This window comes from Acipenser ruthenus, chromosome 6, assembly GCF_902713425.1.
Source record: "Acipenser ruthenus chromosome 6, fAciRut3.2 maternal haplotype, whole genome shotgun sequence".
NCBI lineage: Eukaryota > Metazoa > Chordata > Actinopteri > Acipenseriformes > Acipenseridae > Acipenser > Acipenser ruthenus.
Window position 1 is genome coordinate 76,249,525 of NC_081194.1, and position 27,047 is coordinate 76,276,571.

Here is a 27,047-nt window from a genome sequence, read left to right on the forward strand (position 1 = left end):
TAAAGAGAAATTACTTTAATATACATAGAAAACATAACACTTGATTTACGAGGCCCAATTACAGCTGCTCCGAGAGCTACGAGGGTTAACAACTGTGCTGTCTGTGAACCCAAAACAAGCCAGTGCTCCCTGAAGGACTGTTTACTGGCATGACATCCTAATTCAAAATACTGTGCATTTCTATTCAAGTGCATTTAGAATAAATAAATAGAGACATCTTTCAACTAGCAACTCCCTGGCATGGTGTGTGGGGGCCGGGGGTCTTGTAATGTTGTATATTAAGGTTTTAAGCAGTCATTAGGTATCACCCAAGGTCCTCTCTGCACTGCAAATGTTGCATCTCCAAGAAGAGATTTCAAAGATTTACTATATTCACTTGATATTTTTGTTTTCCAGACTTTAATTTGGGTTTTCCTTTTATTTATAGGTGGTCAGTTTTTTTTCCTGCCACAATGCTACAGAGTTTCATATTGTGTTATAAGTAATAAGCCTCCACACAGTTTCCTATGAGCAGCAGAGAAAATGGGTGTGTCCAATTACAGTACCTAGAACACAGGAAGTGAACCTGTAGCTTTACAGCAGTAAGAAATGACTTTCGGATTTGAGCTCACCAAAATGAAGTCATAAAGAAATGACAACGTGTTACTCTAAACATAAGCTTAACTTTTATTAAATCAAGCAAACAGTAAACAGTTACATAAATTACACAGTATATTCAAATCAGTTGTTTTGACGTAGAAACAGCTAGTACTTAAAGAGTGCAGGCAAAATAGTACAGCACAGGACATTCATGAACAAAAATGAAAATAATGATAAAATAAAAAAAACAATAATGCGGCATAGTATACGAAAATAACAACAATATATTTTTTTACAGGCAGTCTAGAGTAAGGGTATCTTTCCCAGGTTTAAAATCTAGGCAGTGTACCTATTTCAGTTTGTAATCGCAGCAGACATATGATCCAAGAGGGCATAATATTCGCATTTAGCAGATGTAGAGTCGTAATGTTATAAAAAAGCTGCCTCAAGGCTTGTAGTCTTAGATGGATTCTTCAAGTCAGTATTCACAAAGTGCGCATACAATTAAACAACCAGTCAATACATTATGTATGTTAGCTGCTCATGCAAAATATTTGAGTCTAGTAAATCCTCAATTCAGTTTGCGCCCCATTAGAAAATGGAATAAAAAAAAAATGCAGTAGTGTTTTTCCAGGAGAGGGCGCTGTGGTAAAAGAACTGACTTCAAAGACAATGCGTACCAACTCCCACTAATACTTAACGGCAACAGTTTTTTAGATTTATTTTTCCCTCCCACAAAACTCACAGTAAAAATGTAATTTTATTTACTATTATTTTTTAAAATATGTAATCTGGAAGATTCTTATTATTGAAAAAAATAAGAAACTTTTAAAGATGTAGTGTAGAAAATGAGTACAAAACAGTTGCAAAAACAAATGACTGTCAAATTTATTTTCCCCCCCAAATGAGAACCACATATGGATGACAGCACTTATCAGTTATTGTGAAAAAGAGAAATAAATCCAGGTTTTATTCCAGCCAGTCAACCTCGTCGAATTCTGAGTCATCCTCCGAATCGCTGTACTCCACAGCAATGCGGCGTGACAGGATGGTGGCCACGTCGTTACCCACGCGATCGTGCTTCGCCTCTTGTTCCCGCTGCTCCTCCACTTTTCGAAGCTGAATACCTGATTCAAGTCAAAGACAACTAGTTAGCGATTATACTACCCCTTCTTCTCAAAACATAGGAATAACAGGACCTGCTGGTTTGCTGGCGAACACAATTAGCTGGAAACTGGAACACACATTTCCATGACTAGTCTATCACACAACCTCTTCTTGCTCTCAACCTCAGTCTGCTCCAGTGAAACTACAGCAAGTTGTGAACTCTGCTGCCCCAGGCTTCACTGGACTCCGATAGGATTTATAATTGATTTTGAAAGATAACGTCAAAATAGTCCCTCGTTCTGCTGGTGCAGGTCTTTTGACGCTTCCCAAAGTTGGTCTGAAAACTAGATGGCTGGGGTTTCAGCTACAGAGCCCCTTACTTACATGAACGTCTCTACCACTACTAGGGAGTATGAATCTCTGGCAGCTTTACATTTCAAACAAAGACACCTTTGTTAAACATGGATTTGCATTTCTTCTTTGAAATGTGCTGAAAACCTATAGTGGCAATGTATAGTGTTTTATTATATAGCACTATATAATACTTTCACCTGGTATACATACCTGGCGGCTCAGAATGTTCATTCTGTAACCAGGGCTTGTAAAACACGTTTAGCCATTTTCCAAAGTGGCCGGTTCATTCCTAGTTGAAAGTCTGTTTTCTTACCTGTGCGGATTGCTTCCAGAAGCACGCTCCTGGCATCGGTGATGACGGGAAGGTTGGAGGGGTGACGCTTGGATTCGGAGGAAAGGTTGGCGGCTAACAAGAAGGAAGGCACAGGGGGCGGCCCGGGGGGAGGAGGAGCGAGGCAAGGAGAAGCAGACCTGAGCCCCGGTAAGGGCAGTGGCGGGGGCGGGGGTGGGGGAGGGAGGACCTGGCTCTCTGTCGGGGGGTGAAGGGGCCCCTTCTCTGGAGCTTGTGGGAGCCGTGCCGGGGAGGCTGGCTGGGCCAGAGGTGGGGCAATGGGCGGAGGGGCAAGGTGGAGGACACCATGGGCAATCTGAAGAGGGGCAGGTGGAGGGGGGATGGCAGGTGGATGCATGGGAGGAGGAGGGGGGACGGGGGGAGGAGGGGTTCCCCGCATCCCTGAGGAGGGTGGGTTTAGTGGAAGTGGGGGTGGTGGAGGGGGTAAGGGTGGTGGGGGAGGAGGGTGTGCTGAGGGGTTTTGGAACACTGGTGTTCTCGCTGGAGACTGGGGGCGACTGTCTGTCAATCCGGAACTAGAGCTAGAATGCACAAGAAAAAAAAAACAGCGTAGTAATAATGGGCATGGAAAACTTAATGGATCATCAACTTTTTTTCATATACAGAAAAGAGGCAGAGTGTAGAGCATAGTAGGGGTGTGTAGGAAAATTGCAATAGACTTTCCTGTGTGTTTTTTTTTCTTCTTTTTTTTAAATCTTAAATTACAAAATTCATCCACAGGGTTGCACGTGTTCTATGTACAGTCAGAGACAATGGTATTAGAGCATATGTGCAAAGTTAAAATCATATTATAACTGAAGAGGTATTAAATAATGTTTATTATTATTATTATTATTATTATTATTATTATTATTATTATTATTATTATTATTATTATTATTATTAATACATCTGCTGCTAATTATTGTGGCACTCTAATTGTGCACCTGACCATATGGTGCCCAACACCATATGCCCATACAGACATATAAATGAAGGGGGGCACACACCAAAGGTATTTATCAGTAAGGTAGAGCAGTCATGATATTGCTCTTTAATGGATGTTTTGCTTGTGAAGTACACCTGCTGCTTATAAACAGGTATAGAGGCTCATAAAATACATTTGATTTCAGGATGCAGCTGTTTCCTCACTGACGATGCAATACAACAAAGAGTTACAATTTGCAGTGATAAGTGGGAGTACATAATGAGAAAATAATACAGTGAATATGTTTGTGAAGAAAGACGGAAGACTGCAGTGCAGTGAGACTGTAAGCATTAAATGGAATAGAGGCTTGTAAACTGCAGCTGTTAACAATGAAACACTCACTTCATGACGAATGATTTAATTACACAGAAAATTAGCCCTCTTCTAAGATTTAAGGACTATCTGTCAGTGGAAAGTTAACAGAGGCCAATAAAACCATCACAGACTGGTCTCTCAGGGGCAGCAGTGTGGAGTAGTGGTTAGGGCTCTGGACTCTTGACCAGAGGGTCGTGGGTTCAATCCCAGGTGGGGGGCACTGCTGCTGTACCCTTGAGCAAGGTACTTTACCTAGATTGCTCCAGTAAAAACCCAACTGTATAAATGGGTAATTGTATGTAAAAATAATGTGATATCTTGTAACAACTGTAAGTCGCCCTGGATAAGGGAACCTGCTAAGAAAATAATAATAATAATCCCATACCGTCCATACCCTCCTGAATAGTGGACTGGTCTAATAAGAAGGAAGGCACAACTGCTGATTTAAAAAGCACAAGAAAGGCACGATGATGGTAGAAAGAGCAATGTCACTTAAGTAGCAGCAGCAGAGTGTGGTACTGTGGACACAGAAGGTGCCACCATAGCATTTCTATAGGTCTGTTTCATGTTGGGTGAAACATGAAGAAAGGAAATACAGTGCACGGGGTGTACCAGAAAGTCTTATCAATTGTGCTGTACCTGATAATGGAGGGTGCTTTGAGGTCCCCTCCTCCGTGCATTGGTGGAGGTGGGGGAGGCTCATGCGGTCTGACGTGCATCCTGTCCCCGGTTCTGTTCAGAAGCTCATTCATCTGACTGTAAGGTAACGCTGCCAGCGAAAAGGGTCCATCTATAGGATCCATGTAAGCAGGTTGCCTAAAAAAATTAATTAATTAAATAAATAAATAAATAAATAAATAAATAAATAAATTCTCATTCTCATTTCCTTTTGTTTTTTTTTGTTTTTTTAAATTGGGGAAAAAAGGCTTAGGTTAAATTCATCCGGTTTCTAATTAGAAATAAATAACTGAAGTGGTTACATTTACAGATCGTTTCACAGACCCTGATTAGCTCTACTCTTGAACTACCTTACTACATTAACACGGAGTAGTCCAAGATTAGCGCCAACTAAATGAGGCATAGGAGTTCATATAGTTCTTGCTGGTTCTCTAACGTTAGGCTTTTTGTTTTTCATTTTACAAAAAAATTGTGAAAACTTGGGGGCTTATTTAATGCATTTACCACTGTGGCAAGTATTATCTTTCTCTGATGACCGTGTTGTGAAAGGCACTCAAATCGCAGTTATTGATGTTTTTACTGCTATCATTGGTTGCTCTGGGCTTAATTCATACTTGGCTAATTTTATTTTAAAAAGTCGCCCTTCCCTCAACACAAATACATGGGGATTGGACATCCTGCACCTCAACATACTGTATATACAGGTAGTGAACAAAAAAATGGAAACACCAATGTAAAGTCACTTAATAGGGCGTTGGGCCACTATGGTATCCCGCTCTGTGGAGTTCTCGGCGGACCATTTTTGATGAAACTGGCTGCTCGCGTCCCAGGTTGAAATTTTCAGTCAATTGACCTGCAGTTGCTCGCCTGTTTTACCTTGCACTTCGAATTAATGCACGGATATCGTGATCCTGGAGTATGCGCTTCCGCCCACTGTTGCCCTTTGCTGATGATGTCTTTCCCTCGGAGTTTCATGCCGACATCACCTTAGACACTGTTGCTCGTGAAACATCAGCAAGTTGAGCTGTCTTGGTCACTGAAGCTCCTGCCAAACGCGCCCCAACAATCACCCCTCTTTCAAAGTCACTGAGGTCTCCTCTTGCAGCCATGCTAGCCATAATTATAGGCAACCAGGCCTGTCCAGCATTTTTATACATGATCCTAAGCATGCTGGGATGTTACTTGCTTAATTAACGCATGAGCCACACCTGTGTGGAAGACCTTGCTTTCAATATACTTGGTATCCCTCATTTACCCAGGTGTTTCCATTTTTTTGTTCACTACCTGTAGTGTATAACCATGTTCAAAAGAGAAAAAAATTCTGCTGGTGTACAAAGTCAGCAGTTTACTCTGCCATCATACACAGGCTACTGGCCAGTTCTATATATGAATTAAATAAAAAAGGATGACATACAGAAACTCAAGCTGATATGCAGGAATCATGCACACCGACTTGATCTGATTTAAAGCCCCTTGCTTAGCTGTCTTGCTTTTTCATCACAATATGTTAAGGAACTACTGTTCTCCCTCAGCAAATCCCTCCATATACTTATGTTGCATTTGATGTTACTCACATTAACTAAGCAGGATTTAACAGTGGACATTAACCTGGAAAAGGTGCTGGAAACTAACAAGAACAGAATGATATTTGACAGCACACCGGGACTTCCAAACTAAGCAGGGGCTTTGTTTCATCAGGTTTGCCTAGATGTTGAACAGAGGCACGTCTGTATAGATTTCATATGTACCCATAGTACTTTCAAAGATGTCATAATAAAATGTTTCTCTCAATAGAATAACTATATTTATAGAAGTCCCCTTTTGTTTTTATGCTCATCTTTTTTTATCTTTTCTTTTTATATATGAATGATTTCATTTACACTTGGTTGAAGCCCATTTATTGTGACACAACACTGCATATATAGCATTTTAATATACCGTTACTCTATCAACAGTAATTACTGTAGTGGGCATCACTGTGTGCAGTAGCTCTCATTCAGGGGTGGCACAATAATTGACATGTGCAAATCTAAACTGGTCCCCTAACTGAAAAACCCTGAATCCATGTCGCCCTTGAATCCAAGTCACTCCCCCCAGATTTGAACTTTTATTTCAGTCAAACAAGTGCAACTTGGATTTGGAAAATCACAGTAAGATCCATGGAAGTACTTTGCTCTCCAGAGTTTCTCCTGTGTTCCAGGTATTAATAGGGTCCGACCTTACACGTGTTCCTATGTGAAGCACAGATTGCAAGTGTAAGGCTCAGATGGGGTACTATCACTGGACCTGGCAGTTATTAACCGTAATGCTGCTTTGAGAGCTGCATGATTTATTAAGGCAGCGATGCCCTTGTTTTTTATAACAGCAATGCTTTTCTGATGAAGCATCAGTTACGCCACTAGCACTTGGTACGCTACTTCAAGCAGCAGTAACTATGTTTACTTCTCTGCTCAGTGCAGATTTACATACAATAATCTCCCTGTAATGCTTACACCCACATCCGTGGCATAATACTAGACTTTCAGGTTTGTTTTCAGCCTTGTCTAAACTGTATACTAGACTAATTCTAATATGAAGCTTATTCTAAAGGTTTTGCTCTGAGGATCATGAAACATGAAGAAAGAAAATTAGAATGCAGAAACCATACATTTACTTAAAACTGTCCAAAACAGCACATCCTGACAAAACCAGCCGAGAACATGACGATCCTGTACGTGTAAAACATTTCAAACACAATTGTGTTGGAGAAACTCAAGACTACTCTCAGCTATCTCTATGTAATCTATGTTAAATTGATCAATTAGCTCTCTGTATTCCCAGCAATATCACAGACACAATGCTGGGTGCATTAAGTTTATGTTATTACAGTAAAGTGAATCGATATCGTGACAAGGCTATAAGTAAATGATTCAGTATGAAGTAAGGATTTTTTTTTTCTTTTTTAAAGTAATTCAAAGAAAATGAACAACCTTTCTGAACAATAAACTAAAAAGTCACTGTAAAAAAAAATAAAAAATAAAAATAAAAACACACATTATTCTTTAAAAAATAATAAATTGTCAACATCAATAAAAACAATTGAAAACCAAAATTGTAAATATATCTTGTACTAGAAACAAACTGTAAAAGCTAAACACCACTAGTGCTATACAAAGCAACAGTATCAAAAAGAGAAACCATCTCCACCAGATACCAAATGCTGCTTTGGTATACTATTAACTGACAGGTAATGAACCAAAGAGTCCTCATGAATATTTCACAAGATAGGGAAGCCACGAAAACCTTTAGTCTCATTAAATCACAGCAGCTAAGACTGATCCGTCTGGATTGGGGTGCTGATCGGTTATAGAGGCTGCACTCAAAACAAACCTTGCGTCGCAGTAAGTTGCTGCGCCATTGGCGAGGTCTCTCTGTTTGTGGGGGTCGTCCGACTCGTCCTCTGCCAGCTCGGGTCCGAGGGCCAGCTTCTGCCACTCCTTACGCCTGTCATGAGGAGCCCTGGGCACTTTCTCAGGCTCCTGAGGACGATCTATGTTTTTCAGCTGAGGAAGAAAATGCAAGAAGACAACTGTTATTTTGTTTACTACAGGCACTACAGCTTAATAGGCTTTTTATTGATGCCGTTTGTCTTCTCTGGACTACACGCTAACTTGATTAGATGTCAGAAGACAGGTTAAACACAAGTAATTCATGTCTGTGGAATTTTGGTTGGTGTGTTGTATTCACTGTGTGTGCACATTTGGTTTTTGAGAGGCTCAAATAAGCCCGGTCTATAGACAACATGATTCTTTAGATTTGTTTTCTTAATGTCATGTATATTGTATAAAGACACCATGAAGATGTCTACAAAACCAACTAGCCGTTCTCACAGACTGGGCATCTCAGATCCATGCCCGCACTCCAGGACACTGTGTTAATCTGATGCCATTTCTATTCATGTCAGTTCATGGTCATTCCACACACCATGCCTATTGCCTAGCACTAAACATTTTTGATATATAATGGTGAAACACTAATAGACAATAAATACACATGACCAATGAAGGATATTTTAACAAGACAAAACATATATTTCTTGCTACATGAAAATATATTAATTAAGTTCAGGATTGATAAGGCAATAGAAGTACTTTATCTAGTTTCCTGTTAGATTTTGCTTGCATCGTTTTTTGTTTTTTTTTATAACTAGGCAAAGACACATTTTAATATTTGCCATCTGGTAGCATTCTAAAAAAAAAAAAAAAATCACAGCAAAAAACATATTAAAGTACATATAGCTAATAAAATAATTCTACATTGTCCTATATGAAAGTGGCACACATTGTGTCAAAATGTGCATTTGATTTTTTAATGGTATTTTTGTATTTTATTGTTGCATCCAACACTTGAGTTGCTTCTGGGAGTTTGAGTCCTTGTAGGAAAAAATATTCTGTTAGTTTATTTATACAACAACTCTTCCTGAGCACATTTTAAAAATATATATTTTTATCCGGAAAAAAAAATTAAACAAAAAAAATTGTTAAAAGAACTCAAACTCCCAGAAGCCAGACGCATTGGCTCGAATGTGAGTACCAAGCACCACTTTTCCTATGAAGGACGTGTTTTCAATGTCGACCAAGTTCCTTTGTGCGACTTTACGAAGCTGATCGGTAGTTGACATTGGAGGAGTGTTCTTTAAATCAAATTGACCTTTACCTTAATGTGTGTTTTTTCATTTGGTAAAATCTGACCTATGAAATGATGTCAATGTATTAGGTAAGATTTACTAGAATTAATAGCACCATATGCTTTAAAAGGGAAAGCGATTTTAGCGACAAAACCAAATCCTTATCTGTAGAATCAAGTCAAGGGGTGAGCTGTTACAGTATTTGCCACCAGGATCTAGCTCCCAGTCCGACCATTAGTCTTACACAGTCTTACAGTAATACTAGCAAGAAAATGTAATAAGAAACATCTACTTTCTCCTGTTTCACCACCTTTGTGTTGTTTTTTGAAACCTTAAGGAGTTTCTTATAGTTTTATTAACCCAGTGTACTGCATCAAACATACCTGACCAGGATGGCCTAAAAACCTACAGGTCTGAGATAATCTGCTGGAATCCTGTAACTACAAAACAAATGGGCTTGTCATGACACAAACAGCATCTCTTATTACAAGGGCCAGTGTCCCAAATCTGAGACCTGATTTATCATTATAATTATTCTTAATGAGCATCAATGTATGAGATTATCATTTACAGTGTTTGGAATATTTCTATACATGAAACAAACATCTTGTACCATTACAATGTACTGATTATTTATTATTATAAATATTATTATAAATATAATTGTTATTATTATTACTATTGAATGTAATGAATGTAATGAACTTCAAAATACAGGTACATTCAGTACATGGGAAACACTGTAAAATAAGTCTAATTAATTAAGCACTGTTTCATTTTGAATAGTGCATGAACAAGTCATAAAGCAATATAAATGCAAGTGAATGATTAAATACATGAAACATGTATTCCTATAAATAATCCAGTGTCTTCACGATAATGTATGTGATGAATTAATGTTAGGTTTGGAATTTCAATTGGAATTCATTGCATACTCATGCGCTATATGAAAACTTGCTTAAATAATACAACTTCTTTAAATGCGTTCCCATTGCATGTAGTTAAAATACCTGTAAATGTATTACAATCATCATCAACATCAGCACTTATTTCAACATACCATAACAGTGATACAAAAAACAACACAGAACACTGAACATCAAATGGTACAAACAGTACATGATATAGTAAAAGGAAAGAAGATGCTGTCCACAGCATTTCACGTATGCTTAAAATAGCACTGGAAAAGAAAGAAAACTGCAAAAATCAACAGAAACAATTCCATAACACGGTTTAATTTAATTGAAAAAAATCAAAAAATAAACGTGTACAGCTATGGCCATCACCCTATAGAATCTACACATTTTGCATCATAAAGTCGGATGAAACCTGCTGAATAATGTTACGCTAACATACTGAATGACATACCGCTCATACTTACCAAAGAACCGACAAAATAAGGACAAAAAATGTGACATTTCGAAATCTAACACGAAATATGATACTACAATTATGGCTTCCGGTAGACTTTTGTGATATCTTGTATTTTTTTTTTTATTGTTTATTACAAGATGTTAAATAAAATATCTAAATTATGTCTCATTCCTAAAATTCTAGGTAATGCAAAACTTTTGGCCATAGCTGTATACTGACATATTATTCTGTGTGTGTGTGGGGGGGATGCATTTTCACTGAAGGCAATCACCATCTGAAAATCCTCTTCCTGTAACTATAGTAACCGTATCTTCTTTTAATATTGCACAGTACATTGTATATGATAATTGCTTGCACCCTGAGAAAATACATTACTTTTACTTAACAAGAAAATGGATTACATATATAGCTACTTTTTATTTATTAAAATATTAACACATAAGGAAATAAATTAAAATGAAGTCATGGTGTTAATTTAGGTGTATAAAATGTAATTCATAGAGTTTTTTTATTTCCCATGTTCATGTCATCTGTGCTTTAATGTTAGAAATGAAGACTCCTCAGTGAGAACATACAGCTGTTACCTTCTCAGAGTGATAATTGGATTTATTTTCTACTCCTCAGCCATTAGAAAATGTTAAGAAAAAGCTTTTTGTCTGCTAAGAGCACATCTGGCAAATCCTATTCATCGCATTACTAAATTGTAAATTGATTTTTTCTACCCTCCTGTCAAGTAAGGTTCACTAAGAGCACATTAAAAAACTACTGTAAATGACTGAAGCCTGATATTTAAAATGGGTATTATCTCTAATTCAAATGTCCATTAGCCCTACATACAAAAAAAAAAAATCATGCTTTAGCAAGCAAATAAACAAGTCGTCATGATGGAGAGAAAAGCAGCGATTTCCTTAAAATATATCATTTTAAGGGCCTACAGTTTACCGGGTAGTGGGAAAGATCCCATCTTAGTATAACAGATAACATGGGGATTCTCGGTCAGATGACTGCTGTATATCTGTGAATAGTAGATAAACTGCACATAAGATTGGCGTGTCAAGTCTTGGCTGCATATTCCCAAAAGAGATGTGAACAACCAGTTGGTTGAACGTATAAATCCAGCAATGCAAGAACGGGGAGTGCCTTGAAGTGCTCTTGTACCAAAATCATCACTCCATGCACTTTAACTATTATTAATCTGTCCTCTTTGCCGTTGTAGTTAAAAATAAAAAATTCACAGGAAGCCAATTTAAATATCTGTCTCCAAAGATGATATTTATCCATTTTGTTAGAAAAGTGATCCATCTAACAAAGACAGTGTGCCCAAAGTCCAGCTTTTAATGCATCCAACAATAACATATTGTATTAAATTATATAATTCACACCTGGGGCGACTGAGCACGCCAAGCACATTTGCCTGAGTTTGATGGCTGGATTAGCACAAGCACACTTCAAGCACAGCAATCTGACTGGTAAAAAACTGCAAGTTGGTGGGTGGGCCTAAAAAGAGAACTGGTTAAAAGACTATATAATAACATAACACACTCCATCTTTGGGTAATGCATAATATATGTATTGATTGTGATATGTTTTTGTTTGTTTGTTTTGCAGGTAATAATATCAGCCAGTGAATGAAACCAAAAGTATTCCTCAATCTCTACCTGGATTTATCGTATGAACATCACTGGAACATCGACCAATGTACCCTCCTGCAACGGTGCAGGTGGTTCCCAAAATAGCCCCACATTTCTAAGCAAAGCATCTCCGTTTTTGTGTAGGAGGGAGCATTGATCTGGATATGCAAATAACTTTGATCCAGCAAACCCTCTATTCATGTGGAGTGCTCCACAGATAGATTGAAGAATTATTTTTCAATTGCATTCCACAACTTATTTTTGACCCAGGATGTGTGAAGGTGAAAGGTGTTTTAACATTTAAACACAATTGGTGAAAGAACCTACAAGTTATTTTAAAACGTGTTCCTCTACGCTATTTTTATTTCTGTCTCGCTCTTAATCTAGTTATTGCCATGCTACATTATGTCTCATTGCTTTATTTCTACTCATGTGACACAACTGGTTTTCTTCTTATTTATTATTGATTCTCTTTCATGTCTGTTTCAGTTTTATTTCACACTGAGCCTCTCCCAAAACCCTCTTCACTGTCTATCAGCTTCTTTATGAAAGCCTTTTGCAGCTAGTGAGTGCACTGCTACAGTAGCTACCATGGTTACAGGGTTATGATAACTGACCATGGTGACTCCAAGTCAAAGGAGAGGTGAATTATCCGGAAGGCAATGTCTGCTGTAGAGGGGTTTATTGCTAATATGAAGGAAAAAGCTGGATCTTGTAAAGAGGCTTAGAAATCCAAGATTCAAAGCTTAGTAACGGTCTACCATAAATTAACCATGTGACGTGTCTAAAAAGAAAGAAACAAAAAAACCCCACTACATAAATAATAATAAATAAAAAAAAAAAAAAAAACATTTACCCCCCCCTCCCCCCTCAAGAAAAACAAAACCCACGAAACTACAGACTTTGAAAATTAATTTTGAATGTTTCCATTTCCCTCCATCTCCAGTATGTATATCATGCAATTAACTTATCTTCCTTGAAATACTATCCGCACTTCATGCTCTGCAGTACAGATACCAACTGAGAGCGTCTGCATCTAAGGCGACTGCTGTAGAATATCTATAAACAGAGCACACATGGGGCATCACCCTATGAATGTGCAAATTGTGTTTTCCAATAAAGAACATAATGAGACCAGCTGTTCCAGAATGACAGTGTTTTCTAATATGAGTCAAATCTTTGTTTGCCCCACCTCATTTATTGCGAACAGCAAGCTATCTGAATCAAAGGCACCCAAAGCAGACTGGCTCAGAGGCAACTACAGATAACAATACATCTTCCTGGCAAATGGCTATGCCATTTTTATTCTGATGTAACTAGTGAATCTGTCACTTGTGCTGCAATAAGTACTGGTATTTTGTCATTAACATTTCATGGCCGGATTAAACCAACAAATTCGTAGCAAAGAAATCTATTACTTTTTTTGTGTTTATGTCATAGTGATGTTGGGTGCCTGGTAAAAAAGGCAAATCACAAAGACATTTTATCATTGAAATATAACGGTCTCATGTTTTCACAATAAAATAAAACTGTAGATAGATATTCCCAGACACAGAAATGACTGCTGGTAAGTGTGATACCACAGTATTTCCCAAACAAATGAGCTATTTTCTGTGACTTAGAGCAAAATAAGTGTGGGTATGCTTAACAGCACAAGCAGGTTTGAAGATGTTCCACCTAATCAGCTTAGTTCTGGCAGTAATTATTACCCCATATGGGAACTGTGAAGCTATTTCTAAATCAAAAAGTCCAAAGGGGCTATTTAGACTAGAAATAGTAAAGCGACTGCCACAAAGAAACGTTTAAAAAGCAGAGTACACGTTCTGTAACAGAGTTACTGTTAATCACCGTCTGATTAAGGCTGTGGGGATATTACCAGTGTGCGCAAAGCCGAATTATGCACCATACCAAATCTGAGATATGTATTTGAGAGAATCACACGATCTCCAAACCCAAACTGAATCCTGAATATTGGAGTTCATGAACACCCAAATACAGGTCTAGCATACGTGCACTGTACAACATACATCAATTCATGTTTTGCTTTAGAAAAGAACAAATACAGGAATCAAGTATAAAAATATATTAAAAAAACATCACTTCAATGGCATGTTTACTTTCTCCTTAATTTATTTCAAGAAATAAGATTAGGCATGAGGGAGGATCTCCACTTGCACACACACTGACGCAGACATACACATGCACACCCTCACACAGAGAAAGACACATTACCTTCTGCTTTCTTTTCTCTTTCCTTTTGTCCTCTGTATCTTGCAACATCTTCTCCCTCCACAGATCGAAGAAATAAGAAGGGTTTGTGTAGAACTTCAAACCCTCCTTGCCATCATCCCTGAAGAAGAACATTTAGGAGTATATAAAGGGCATCAGTGAAATCCTCATTGACATCAGTGGAGTAGCTAGAGAAATTCATTATTCAACAATGTGGTAGAAAAAAAAAAGGGTGGCCCCCTGCGACACTGTAAACCGACCGTCCCAAACAATGTAAGCTCTGACCCGTGAGCTGTTTGCTTCGCTGTCCGTCTAAGCATGCTTCAAAAAATAAAAAAAATCAGTCAAACACATATCTAGTTGTGATTCCCCCCCCCCCCCGAAACAAAATCCTGGCTACTGGTATTCTGATATGCATCACATATTTTTGGATGGGGTTATAGTTATACTGTAGCTATATCTAAAACCTTCCAACCAGCCTGGTGAACACATGGGTTAGGTATACAATTCACAATAGGGTTTGTGTAAAATTCATGGATGTCACAAGGACTTGTTTTAGAAAGAATCTTACTTAAACATAAATAATCAAACAGTCTTTTTAATACCCAATAGGTTAAATACACAAAAAGTCTACTAAGGCCTTACATAACACTTACAGAAATTCACTGACTGATTTCAATACAAACAACTTGACTTAAATGTCATTAGTGTATAAGACATGCCTCCAATGGTCAAGGAGAAGTGCACAGCATGGGGGTCTGTATGCTTAAAACAGCTGGCATGACCCTGTGAATATGCAATGTCATTAACTAGCTGATACCACATTACCACTTCAGAGTCCCTGTGACAATTGATTGAATTATATTCCTCCCCGCTAAGCAGCACTTACCCATCCAGAGACTGAAGGGGTTAGGAAAATAAACATCTTTAGAAAAAATAAAAACTTGAAAAAAGTACTTGAATTTACTCACAAGATCATGGCAGCTCCCTTTGGACTAATGGGATAACAGTAAATGAACACGGTTTCTGTATAATTCTCACACAATTATAATGTGGTCCCTCCTGGTTATGGCTGAGATTATTAGCTGGGCTGTGCTCAGATACGGAAAAAACTAAGAACTGTTTGCTGTAGGCAAAATTAAAATCTATAATTTATACTGTCAATAATATTCTGGCGACTAAAATTGAACACTTAGGGCCTGATTTACCACTGTGGGCAAATTGGCCATGTAATACATTTACATTGGTGAGGGCAATTTGCCAGGTGATTTGCCCATAGAGGGAAATATAGGCCTTCATCTTCATTCTTAGACATACTCACAAAAAAGACTTGTAATTATACTCAATAAAGAATAACTGAGTGCACAGATGCTACCCTCCTTGCCCCCTAATTCATCCATCCACTGTACACATCAAGATGCATTTCTAAATGACACACAAACACAGGTTTAGCAGCCAGCTTTAAGTGCCAACCTGTAAGGAGTTAGTATGTTGAGTGGTGGGGGCTGCTCACACAGGTCGTATGTTTCCTGCAGTGGAATAGGCAATGTCCTGCGGTCAAAGAGCTGCTGGTCTTGGATAGTGGAGCTTTTGAAGGCTTTTCTCATGGTGATATCCTGCAGGGAAACTTAAAAAAAAAAAGCAAAATGTCATTTAATGCTTCCCACCAAGCAAAATGAACACATTTTCATGTTTTGTTGAGATTTTACAAACTACAACTATATTACTTGTATATAGTAACCACCTTTTCAGACACATTTTTAAACACATTAAATGCCATTGCTCTCATTTGAAAACAGGCTACTTTGTAATTTTTTGGAGCATTTTTAACTGGCATCTATCTACCTGTTATTTAAATTTTCTCTTTAACTACGTATATTGTTATTTTGTTAACCGCAAAATATAATGTTGGCTACAATGCGTCTGAGATGTTTGGCAGCATTTTAAAATAGTTTCTGCTGAGAACACACTTCTAATTTAATATGTCATCTAGATTTATGGTCAGCAAAAAATGAAAACTAGATCATATGCAGATTTTCATTTAGTATGCTGGTTTATTATAGCCTGCTTCTTACATATGTCTCTATGGACAAGGCCCTTGCACTTGAATTCAATCAATATGCTGATAGAAGCAGCAACAGAGTAAATCAGACATACAAAACACATTTCAAAACATGGCAGTAAGTTAAGCTACCTTAATGAAAATAAACTGAACTGCTCACAGAAGCGTCTAAATTTAAAGCCCATTCCAGATATTTGCACTAAGACTCCAAGGCATGGGCTATAATGCCACTTTGAATCCGGGTGCTTTGAGTCAGCACGGTCTTCCTCACATTACTGGTCCACGCAACATCCTTTTTGCTTGTTTTGCAACTACGCCCAGTTTACTGCCTGTTCCAGTTTCACAGTGGTTTGGGGCCTCAAATAACATTGCAGTTTAGTCAGTTTAGCATCATTATCTTATTTTCTATTAGGTTTAAATTCAGTAATTTAACAGACGCAACAAACAACTTTTTATTTATTTATTTTTTAACTCAAAAACATCCAGCTTCAGCTTTTCACTTAGGGTGCATTTTTTCTTAACAAAGGTTTAAGTTAGGGTACGCAGGCTGAGTGTTTGCAAATGCCTGAAAGTAGTAGCACCAGCATGTTTCATCAACAACCCGTTATAGAAACCTGAAAAGAAAATAGCCCTGGACATCTGAACACCCAGTAAGAAGCAGCGCTTATCCCTACTGAGGGCTGTCAGAATCAATCAGGGAAGTCTTGTCATAACCTTTGATTTACGTTATTAAAATTATTGAGAGATGTTAATAGGAACCGTCTACATGCATAACAGTGCGTGATGAGCTCCTGAAAACGGCGCCAGCTTAGTGCTGAGACTGCCAACACTTTTTCATTGCACAAAAATGTCGATTTTGGCTCGGTTTTAGCTTTCGTTGGTATCGTTCAGTTTGGAATGTAATGAAAATGTCAGTTTCAGTTCGGTTTCGGTTTGGGAAAATCATAACCGTTGCATCAGATTATAACTGCAGGTGGATTCTCTGGCTCTCCAAAGATCATTATTCAGGTATGTCAAGTCTCAAAGGTCAGTGAACTAAAATAATCACATACAAAAATGTAGTATCACATGCAGTTTACTGTATTTATTCTTTTTTATGGAAAAACATGAATTTCTGCAACGGCGGTCAAGCAGAACTTATTTATTTCAAACACTTTATTCAATCAAGAATAACAGACACAGGCAAGAAACAATTTACAGAGATTTCTCGACAGCGACAGGCTCCTCAGTGAACATACAAGAAACAAACACAAATACAAAACACACTAAGTAAGCAGGTGGAGGACTGGGGATAAGTGTATCCTGCTTAATTGTTTTTTGGCTCCCTTTTAAAAGAAAATGTGCAAGCTCATGAAGATATAAAACATAACCTAAATCTCAGCATACTTCTAAAAAATTGAAGGTTGACCAAATCCAATAGATCAATCTTTTCAAAATGTTCATTATTCCAGCACAGCCGCACAGCCGAGACTTGGGTGATCATCAGCAAAGCAGTGAAGATGAAACTGTGCTGCATTATAATCAATCTGCTATATAATCAAGCTAAATGCAAGAACATTTTGAAAAAAAATTCATCTTGCAAATCATCAGTGAAAATTCCAGAGTTTAGGCCACTTTGTGATAAACCTATAAGCATGTTTCATATGTACCGTCACAGCTGTACATGCACCTGCATGGCTGCATGTAAAAGTGAGGCTATTAAAGAAAACAGTGATTTAGAGGCTCACCATTCATCTTTTAGATTGGGATTAGGTAAGGGTGTTAGGATTTAAACTACAGGTTAATAAAAACAGTGTTTTTTTCTTTTTTAATAAATTTAAGTGGTCGCCAATTATTTTTATTGTTTCCTCCCCAATTTAGTAATGTCCAATTATTTTTAGGCTCGGCCCACCTCCACCACCGGGGAGGGGCTCGGGAGGGACGAAGACGAACACATGCTGTCTTCCGAAGCGTGTGCCGTCAGCCGTCCGCTTCTTTACACACTGCAGACTCACCATGCAGCCACCCAGAGCTGCAGCGTTGGAGGACAACGCAGCTGTCGGGCAGCTTACAGGCAAGCCCATAGGTGCCCGGCCAGACCACAGGGGTCACTGGTGCGCGGTGAGCCGAGGACACCCTGACTGACCTAGCCCTCCCTTCCCATCCTCGGTCGTCAAAAGAATAGCCTGGACTCGAACCGGTGACGTCCAGACTATAGGGCGCATCCTGCACTCCACGTGGAGCACCTTTACTGGATGCGCCACTCGGGAGCCCCATAAAAATAGTTTTTACTTCAAAAGTGCACTGCATGAAAAGCTACATTTACTACAAGACTAAAAGTAAAGCAAAGTCAAAAGTCTATGTGTGATCTGTTTTCTGGGCTCTTAAGGACAGCTGAAATAAAATCTCCATCACAAAATGTGAATTGTCAGTGCACTGTCATAACGGATGTCCATTCACAGAGTTTTTATGGCTGTGGATGTTTTACTCTGTTAGTTTCTTTTGGATTGCAGTAACCCAGGCAGGGTGCTAGAAACATTCTATTTAGATGTGTGGCTTCTCGCTTAGAATATTAATCAGGCAGATAGCCTCTCTGACCTTTACAGTGCGCTTTTAAATTAATACAACAGGCCATAATTAAACTATACTGCTACATTATGTCCAATAGAGCAGAGCTGAAATTGCATTTCTCCCTCCCCATTTTTTTCCAGCACAGAAAGACTATAGAATTACCCTCCTCTCGCTTAATGCTTATATTCTTACACTCATACTCTTTCACCTTGTATGTGCTATTACTTTTAAAAAAGATTTTAGAAATAAAAACATTTGCAGTTCTCTTAACCTACAAACTATGGTGCAACCAGTTAATGCAATAGATTTTCACCCCTGTAACCCATATGCATCTTTATTATTTTGGTGGTCTGAACCTAGCCCTCAGAGCAGGGTGGACTGTATCACAAAAACACAGTGAAGTTCAGCACAATAACTAGCAATGGGTACATCTGCGGACGAAAAAGAGCATATATATATATATATATATATATATATATTATATATACACACACACACACTGTATACTACATTGCAGAAACACACCCCCTTGCAACAGAAAGGAAACAGAGTTTATATGTTTAACATGGTTCATCCCCCACTAGAAATCCAAAGCAGGTTTAGACAGCACAAGCAGTTGTTATACTCAGGGGTGAAATTCTGCCGGTACTCACTGGTACTCCCTATCGGGACTTATTTTGGTGCCGGTACTGGATACCAGGACTTATTTAATCTGCTTTTCATCCAACGCGGATGCATTCCATCCACTCACACAGTCCACTAGTGCAACGTTTCTCAAATGCGCTTTCATTCATCAAAGTTTGTGCTACTTGCATTATGTTTCCTCATATTGCTTCAGTTTCTGTTAGCTGCTATTGGCCGCCATTAACGTCAGTATAATCACTGCATGTTGATTGGCCGAGCTTTCATTCTGATCAGATTTCATTTCGGCATAAGTCACAAATCTCTGCAGATTTCGCTTTGTGTCAGTGCTCATTCGTTGATCAATGAGAAGACTTTACCAGTGCAACATGAAAACAGCAGTATGGAGTAATTATTATTATTATTATTATTATTATTATTATTATTATTATTATTATTATTAATTTCTTAGCAGACGCTCTTATCCAGGGCGACTTATAATTGTTACATTATTTTTACAAACAACTACATTATTTTTTACACATTATTTTTACATACAATTACCCATTTATACAGTTGGGTTTTTACTGGAGCAATCTAGGTAAAGTACCTTGCTCAATGGTACAGCAGCAGTGTACCCCACTTGGGATTGAACCCACGACCCTCCAGTCAAGAGTCCAAAGCCCTAATCATTACTCCACACTGCTGCCCAGTTATGAATTAATATGTATCTTCTTTAGTGTGGCAGAGAAACTATGTGAAATATTCGAAACGAACATTGCTGCACATGAATTTGAAGGCAAAAATCCACGTCAGTGTTCACCATAAATTACATAGTTGATAAATATTAGAAATAATGATCCTAATGCGTTTTGCCTAGCACCGATTTACCACATTTCCAGAATTTGCACGAAATTTTCTAAAATGGCAAGTGATGTGTGGGACAGTAGGGATTAACAATAACATTAAAAAACAGGATCAAATTGCAGCTTCAGATTTTGGGAAGCGAGTCAGAATCGGGATAAAGATGTAGGTGTGCTTCACGCTTTTCAAACACTGGCCCAACTTGCAAGGTACATGTTAACCAGTGATCAACGTGTTGTTTTGTTGTGATCCTAGTATCTTCTGTTATGGTGTTTGTTATTGTGTTTTCTCTTTGTACAATGGCCCCTATTCTAAAACATTTTGAAGAGTTTATTTAAGTTAAATATGAGTTTTTACTTGCGTGCACATCTAAAAAAAATAAATAAATAAAACACAGTAGTGATATTACTTTATGAAAACGTGTCTTTTGCCACTTTATTTCTTGTGCAGAAACCATAATATCAGGAGTAAAATAAATAAAAATAAAAATAAAAAGTCTACTTTTAAACTGTTTCAGCCTGAAAAATATTTTTCTGGAATAGATCATAGTAATTAATCTACACAGAAACACAACAGAGATGTTGTAAGATAAGTAAGAAGTACAAAATAAATAAAAGAAACTGGGATATATGTTCTAATCCAAGGCTATCATTGTAGCATGGCCAGATCCTGTTGTAGGTGAGTAGCCATGGTCTGGAAAGTATGGAGATTAAAATGGCCAAGTACATCAATATTATTATTATTATTATTATTATTATTATTATTATTATTATTATTATTATTATTATTATTAATTTCTTAACAGATGCCCTTACCCAGGGTGAACTGCAGCAGTATACAAAAAATACATATCAAGAATTACAGTACAGTTAAGAGCAAGAAACAAAATACAATGACTTCTGTCCTAATAAGAGTAAATACAAAACACAGTACAATTTGATATCGGGGCAGTTCAAGAGCAGATAACAGTATTGATAGTTACATCAGGGTTAGATACGAGTGGAAGTGAAATACAAAATACTACAGATTGGGTTGAGTGCAGGATTAAATACAGTAAAATAGGGAGCAGATAAGTGCAAGTTAAAGTGCATTAAAGGCAGAGTGCTATATTGTCCAGAAGGGGAGAGTTGAGTTTTACAAGTGTTGTCTGAAGAGGTGTCTTGAGGAGGCGCCGGAAGGTGGTCAGGGACTGGGCAGTCCTGACATCCATAGGAAGATCGTTCTACCACTGCGGGGCGAGGGTGGAGAAGAAGCGGGCTCTGGAGGCAGGGGAGCGTAGAGGAGGTAGAGCCAGTCTTCTAGTGCAGTCGGAGTGGAGAGGTCGGGTGGGGGTGTAGGGAGAGATTAGGGTCTGTAGGTTGCTGGGTGCAGTCTGGTCAAGGCATCGGTAGGCGAGTACAAGAGTCTTGAACTGGATGAGAGCGGTGATCGGGAGCCAGTGGAGTGAACGGAGCAGTAGAGTAGTGTGGGAGAAGCGAAGCAGAGAGAACACCAGGCAAGCAGTAAAGTTCTGGATGAGCTGGAGCGGACGGGTGGCTGACGCAGGGAGGCTGGCCAGGAGGGAGTTGCAGTAGTCTAGACAGGAGAGTACCAGGGCCTGGACGAGGTGTTGCGTGGAGTAGTTGGTGAGAAAGGATTGGATTCTTCGTATGTTGCTCAGGAAGAATCGGCAGGTGCGTGCTGGAGTGGAGATGTGCTGGGAGTAGGAGAGGCAGGGGTCCAGGGTTACTCCAAGGTTCTTGGCTGAGGAGGAGGGAGAGAGCATGGTAGATTCCAGAGGAATGGAGATAGGGAGATCAGAGGAGGGGGAAGATGAGGAGGGGAAGAAAAGGAGGTCAGATTTAGAGAGGTTGAGTTTGAGGTGATGCGAGTGCATCCAGGAGGAGATAGCAGACAGACAGGTAAGAGATACGGGAGGGGATTGTGGGGTCAGAGGGGGGGAAGGAGAGGAAGATCTGAGCATCACCAGTATAGAAATGGTATGAGAAACCATAGGATGCGATGAGGGGGCCCAGGGAGCGGGTGTAGAGAGAGAACAGGAAAGGACCCAAGACTGATCCTTGGGGATCCATTAGTAGTAGTAGTGCCTGTTACATAATACATTTGAGGGGTATTTTAGCCCCTGTTGTGCATTGTTTGACTTAGACCTTTTTGTATCATTTTTTCATAGCACAGTTGTTTTTATTATACCATTTTTTATAACATCATCACTTTTGACTGAGTGATACATGCAGAGGATACAAAGCTTTCAGTATTTTCGGCTTTTTTGTTTATGGTGAATTGGTTATAATTAAATCAGTTATTTTTTAAGGCTTATTTTGTATTCATAAATGTATCATGTACCAATATGTATACATTTTTTAAGTATTTAATCATTGGCACTCAAATTGTCTAAATTTTTTAAATGTTTACACCCGGCTGTGCATATGAGTACCTGCACTTCTTTGTTGAGAATTTCACCCCTGGTTATACTGGTATAACTGAAAACTTGAACTAAACACACAATTATATATATGCATGCCACGGCTAAAATGTAACAAAAGGGCACAAAAACAAGCAGCAAAACATATTGGCAAGTTGTGACAAATTACCTATTGGCTAAACATGCAAGTGTGAAATACTGATATCAGAGTTCCCTGAGCTTTGGTGGTGCCTCCCTTATAAAGGTTTACCACAGTGAATGTGCAGTTTTCCCCCATGTGGTTTCAATGGTTATACTATACATTTACCATGGTTTGACTATGGTTTGCAATGGTTAATATGCTTTTTCATACATCTCTGACCTTTCCAATACTTTGGTGCCCCCTTGACTGCAAAGGGATTTCGGAGAGGAGTAAGTCCCAATTTAAATTCATCTGTACTTGAAATTGCTGTTTGGATGAGATAAAACATCTTAGCAGCTTTTTGAACAATGTATGTTTTACAACCAAGACCGGTGCTACAATTAAGTGGCAAAATTAGCTGCAAAAGTAAAGATGATGTCATCCATTCAGCCGGTGGCCCGGAGGGAAAGCTGTATGCCATGTTGAAAGGCTTCCAGCCTTGCTACAGCGTAAAACTCCCTCTACATTTTGTCAATTTAACTGGTTTAGGTTGACTTAACAGAATAATCCACATGCTACAGAAACTACACTTGGAAATAAATCTTTGCTGGAACACTGAATATGGTAGCTGTGGCTTTGCCTAGTAGGATGTTCCCATGGCCCTCCTAAAAAGTATGGAACAAATAACCACACACTGTAGAAGTATACATCACTTGAGAGTTTTGGGAGATGCGTCTCAGAAATAAAATCAAATGTATTTATTATTATTTTTATTTTAAATATGTGTGGGTTGGAACTTTTCTTTTTTATTATGGCTCAATTTTACGGATAATACATGGGAAACAATTTCATTTAAAACTGAAAATGTACTACAAAAGTAAATTAACTCATTTCACTCATGCAGCTTTGCTGCAGCAGATTTCCATTAATTACCCGCTGGTAATAAAACACACATGTGGTCAATTAAAAGTAATTCTATAAAACCAGAAGAAGAAACTAGCATTCTCGGTAGCATAATGTAATTGGTATGCTATATCAGATGTAATGATTTGTAAACATGAAGTAAAATGAAAATGTGAAAAAGATCTGAAAAATACGGTCATCATTAATATATCCAGGAGGTTAAACACAAAAAAGAAAAAAAGGAAACCAAAGTCACATGACCACAATATGGTGTCCATCTTAGGTCATAGGTCATAGGTCACAGTAACATTTTTTGCTTGGTATTCATTGTAAGTTTTCCTGTATTACAGCTCATCCACATAAAACTGAAGTTTCAATAACAGCTCAAAGAATGTGAATGTAGAGGTTAAAAATTGTACGATCAACAGTCATTCGGATTATACCCACTGAATCATCCACTGGAGGCTAGGAGTGCATGATAAAAGATTGATGAAGATTGATAGAAAGGTTCCTTATTTCTAATCAAGTCCTTCATGGTCATCTCTGCCAATATTAACACATCAGGACTTCTAGGCGCTATAAATGACCGTTAAAATTAGTCATGGTCATTCGTTTTTCAGAAAAGAAAGACATTGAATATTGGCTGAGCAAAAATGGTTTTCAGTCAGGGTGAAAAAGTATGCTATCAATCATGCCCTGCAAGACTCCCTGAAAGCCTGAAGGCCACCATCATCTCAGTTTTTCTCATAGAAGTGAATGAGTGGTTTTAAAATCTGGACCCTTTGCTCAAGAAGGCCGTAGCAAGTTCCCCCAAATGACCATCCTTCTTGTATCCATTATTGGCTCTACTTCGTTGTTTGCTTCAAAGGCAAAACTATTTTTCAATTTGCAGTCAGTATGCCCATTAGCTGAGTGAAGGCACTACTACTTTGCTCCTACCTTACACTGAAGGCTGATTGGTGTGTTTCTTTCTCCACATAGATGCAAGAACCCAATGCATTGTGGTTATTTCAATAAAAAGGCAGTAGCAACTGCTCTGTAAATCAGAACTTTATTTTGCCTACTGTAAAATATATATATATGATATTATATATATATATATATATATATATATATGATATTATATATATACATACATACATTCATACATACATACATACATACAGTGCTCCCTCGCTATAACGCGGGTCTCGGGGGACACAAAATATGAGCGTTATAACTGAAGAGCGTTATAAATGGGGGAGGGGGTGGGGGCGCCACGGGACACACAACAACACACATACAATACAAAATAAAATAACTCCCTCTCTATAATGCAGTGAAGCAAAAATCTAACTTTCCGTGAATTAATCATACATAAAGCACCATGTAATCAACGCTAATTTTTTTACAAAAAAAGGTAACATTCCCACTCATGGATCTTTTTAATTAGCTGTTTTTAAACTATAAATAGCCTGGCTAAACGGCGGTCGGGAGTTCAGTTCGAAGCGACAGACAAGCAAACCAAGTGCGAGAAGGAGAGCGGGTCGGGAGAGGGAATGGGCTCGCCCCAGGTTCGGCTGCCGGAGCGGGGCTGAAGCGTCTCGTCTCCCGGAGAAAGCCGCAGCTCCTCTCTCAGCAAAAAAGTAAATACATTATGAAAGATAACCACATAATAGGCCTAATATTTATTTAGTTATAAAAATAATGCTGAATAAGATGTCTGTGTTATAAAGTGCCAGCGCAGTTTTTCTTCAGTTCAGATACTGTATCAAAAGGGAGAGACAGAAACGGAAGTTAGACAGATAAGTTGTTTATAGTTTAAACAACACCGGTACTGTATTTACTGTAGAAATACTGCATAAATCACTAGTATAATAGGGAATTGGGGGACATGCTGTAGGAGCGTTATATCCGAAGCACGTTATAACTGAGAGCCTCGCTATAATGCTCTCGGTTATAACGCGCCTCGGATATAAAGCTCCTACAGCATGTCCCCCAATTGTGCTTTATGCATGGTTGTACCCTTGAGCAAGGTACTTTACCTAGATTGCTCCAGTAAAAACCCAACTGTATAAATAGGTAATTGTATATAAAAGAATGTGATATCTGTATAATGTGATATAATGTATAATGTGATATCTTGTAACAATTGTAAGTCGCCCTGGATAAGGGCGTCTGCTAAGAAATAAATAATAATAATAATAATAATAATAATGGTTAATTCACAGAAAGTTACATTATAGAGATGGAGTTATTTTACTTTTTATTTTAGTCAGATGTATGTTGTTGTGTGTGCCCTGAGACCCTCATTATAGTTGTAGTTTTTTTGGTGGTGGCGGTGTGGGGGGGGGGACTGCCACGGAAATGAGCAGATGTGATATTTAATGAAACACTAAATAAATCAGTGGGGCAACCCAATTATCACTTCATATCTAATTCATCAAACAGCTCTAATGCAGCCCAAATACAGACATACCAAAGAGACACAGTGCTCAACTATGGTGTACTGTCAACAGCTCTCTTGATCTTTTATAGCAATCGCTGTTACCAAGGGCACTGTTCACATTATTTATTTATTTATTTATTTATTTATTTAAAGTGAAACTGACTTTTTTTTGTGTGTGTAACATAGGATGTCATTGCTTGTTCCACAATGATTTTCAATGTCATACTAAAATATGATTCCAAGACCATTTACACAAGATTTTTCTTGTTCATGTTTCTGTTTGTTTACATTCCCTGAAGCTAGTTGCTCTGATGTAGCTCAGGGAAGCAAAGAAAGACGTTGGTTCTTTAGAGTAAATTGGTGACCTTTGAAAACACTAATCTCATGGGTGTTTTATTTATCCAATATTTTGCACCCTAAAACAGAATAACCTTAGTTGAATTTATTCAGTTTGTGTCCGCAGGGCCAGCACAGGTACATCTCAATAGTGCAAGCACAAATACAAAATCGAAATCGAACATGAAATACTACTACTATTATGACTTCCAGTAGACTTTTGCGATATAATTTTGTAGTTTCTTTGATTACACAATGTTAAATAAAAGATCTAAATTATGTTCACATAGTTTTTATTTTTTTTATTTTAAGTGGTGCAAACTTCTGGCCATAGCTGTAGCGCAGTGGTTCAAGACATTATATATTTCTATGTCATTTCTTTAATGTAAGGTACATGAATTTGTCAATTTTATTTGTCCTTTATCAATTCAAGAAGACACTTGGTTTAACTACCGTATACACGTGTACATCGTTTGCTTGGAATAATG

At 38.2% G+C, this 27,047-nt stretch overlaps 1 protein-coding gene across 2 annotated transcripts in view; it reads right to left on the bottom strand.

Annotated features, from left to right (window-relative positions):
• Positions 1-642: 642 nt before the first annotated feature.
• Positions 643-27,047, bottom strand: part of LOC117411519 (actin-binding protein WASF1-like) — a 57,915-nt gene continuing 31,510 nt past the window's right edge. Inside the window, exons 4-10 of one of the 2 annotated variants that reach the window (XM_059025827.1) lie at positions 15,726-15,879; positions 14,256-14,373; positions 9,402-9,458; positions 7,722-7,894; positions 4,314-4,490; positions 2,354-2,913; positions 643-1,706 (exon numbers count right to left, since the gene is read on the bottom strand). In XM_059025827.1, coding sequence (XP_058881810.1) covers positions 1,549-1,706; positions 2,354-2,913; positions 4,314-4,490; positions 7,722-7,894; positions 9,402-9,458; positions 14,256-14,373; positions 15,726-15,879 — 1,397 coding nt within the window. In that variant the 3' untranslated portion in view covers positions 643-1,548. The remainder of the gene's footprint in view (positions 1,707-2,353; positions 2,914-4,313; positions 4,491-7,721; positions 7,895-9,401; positions 9,459-14,255; positions 14,374-15,725; positions 15,880-27,047) is intronic. The other variant, XM_034019141.3, reaches the window with a different exon arrangement.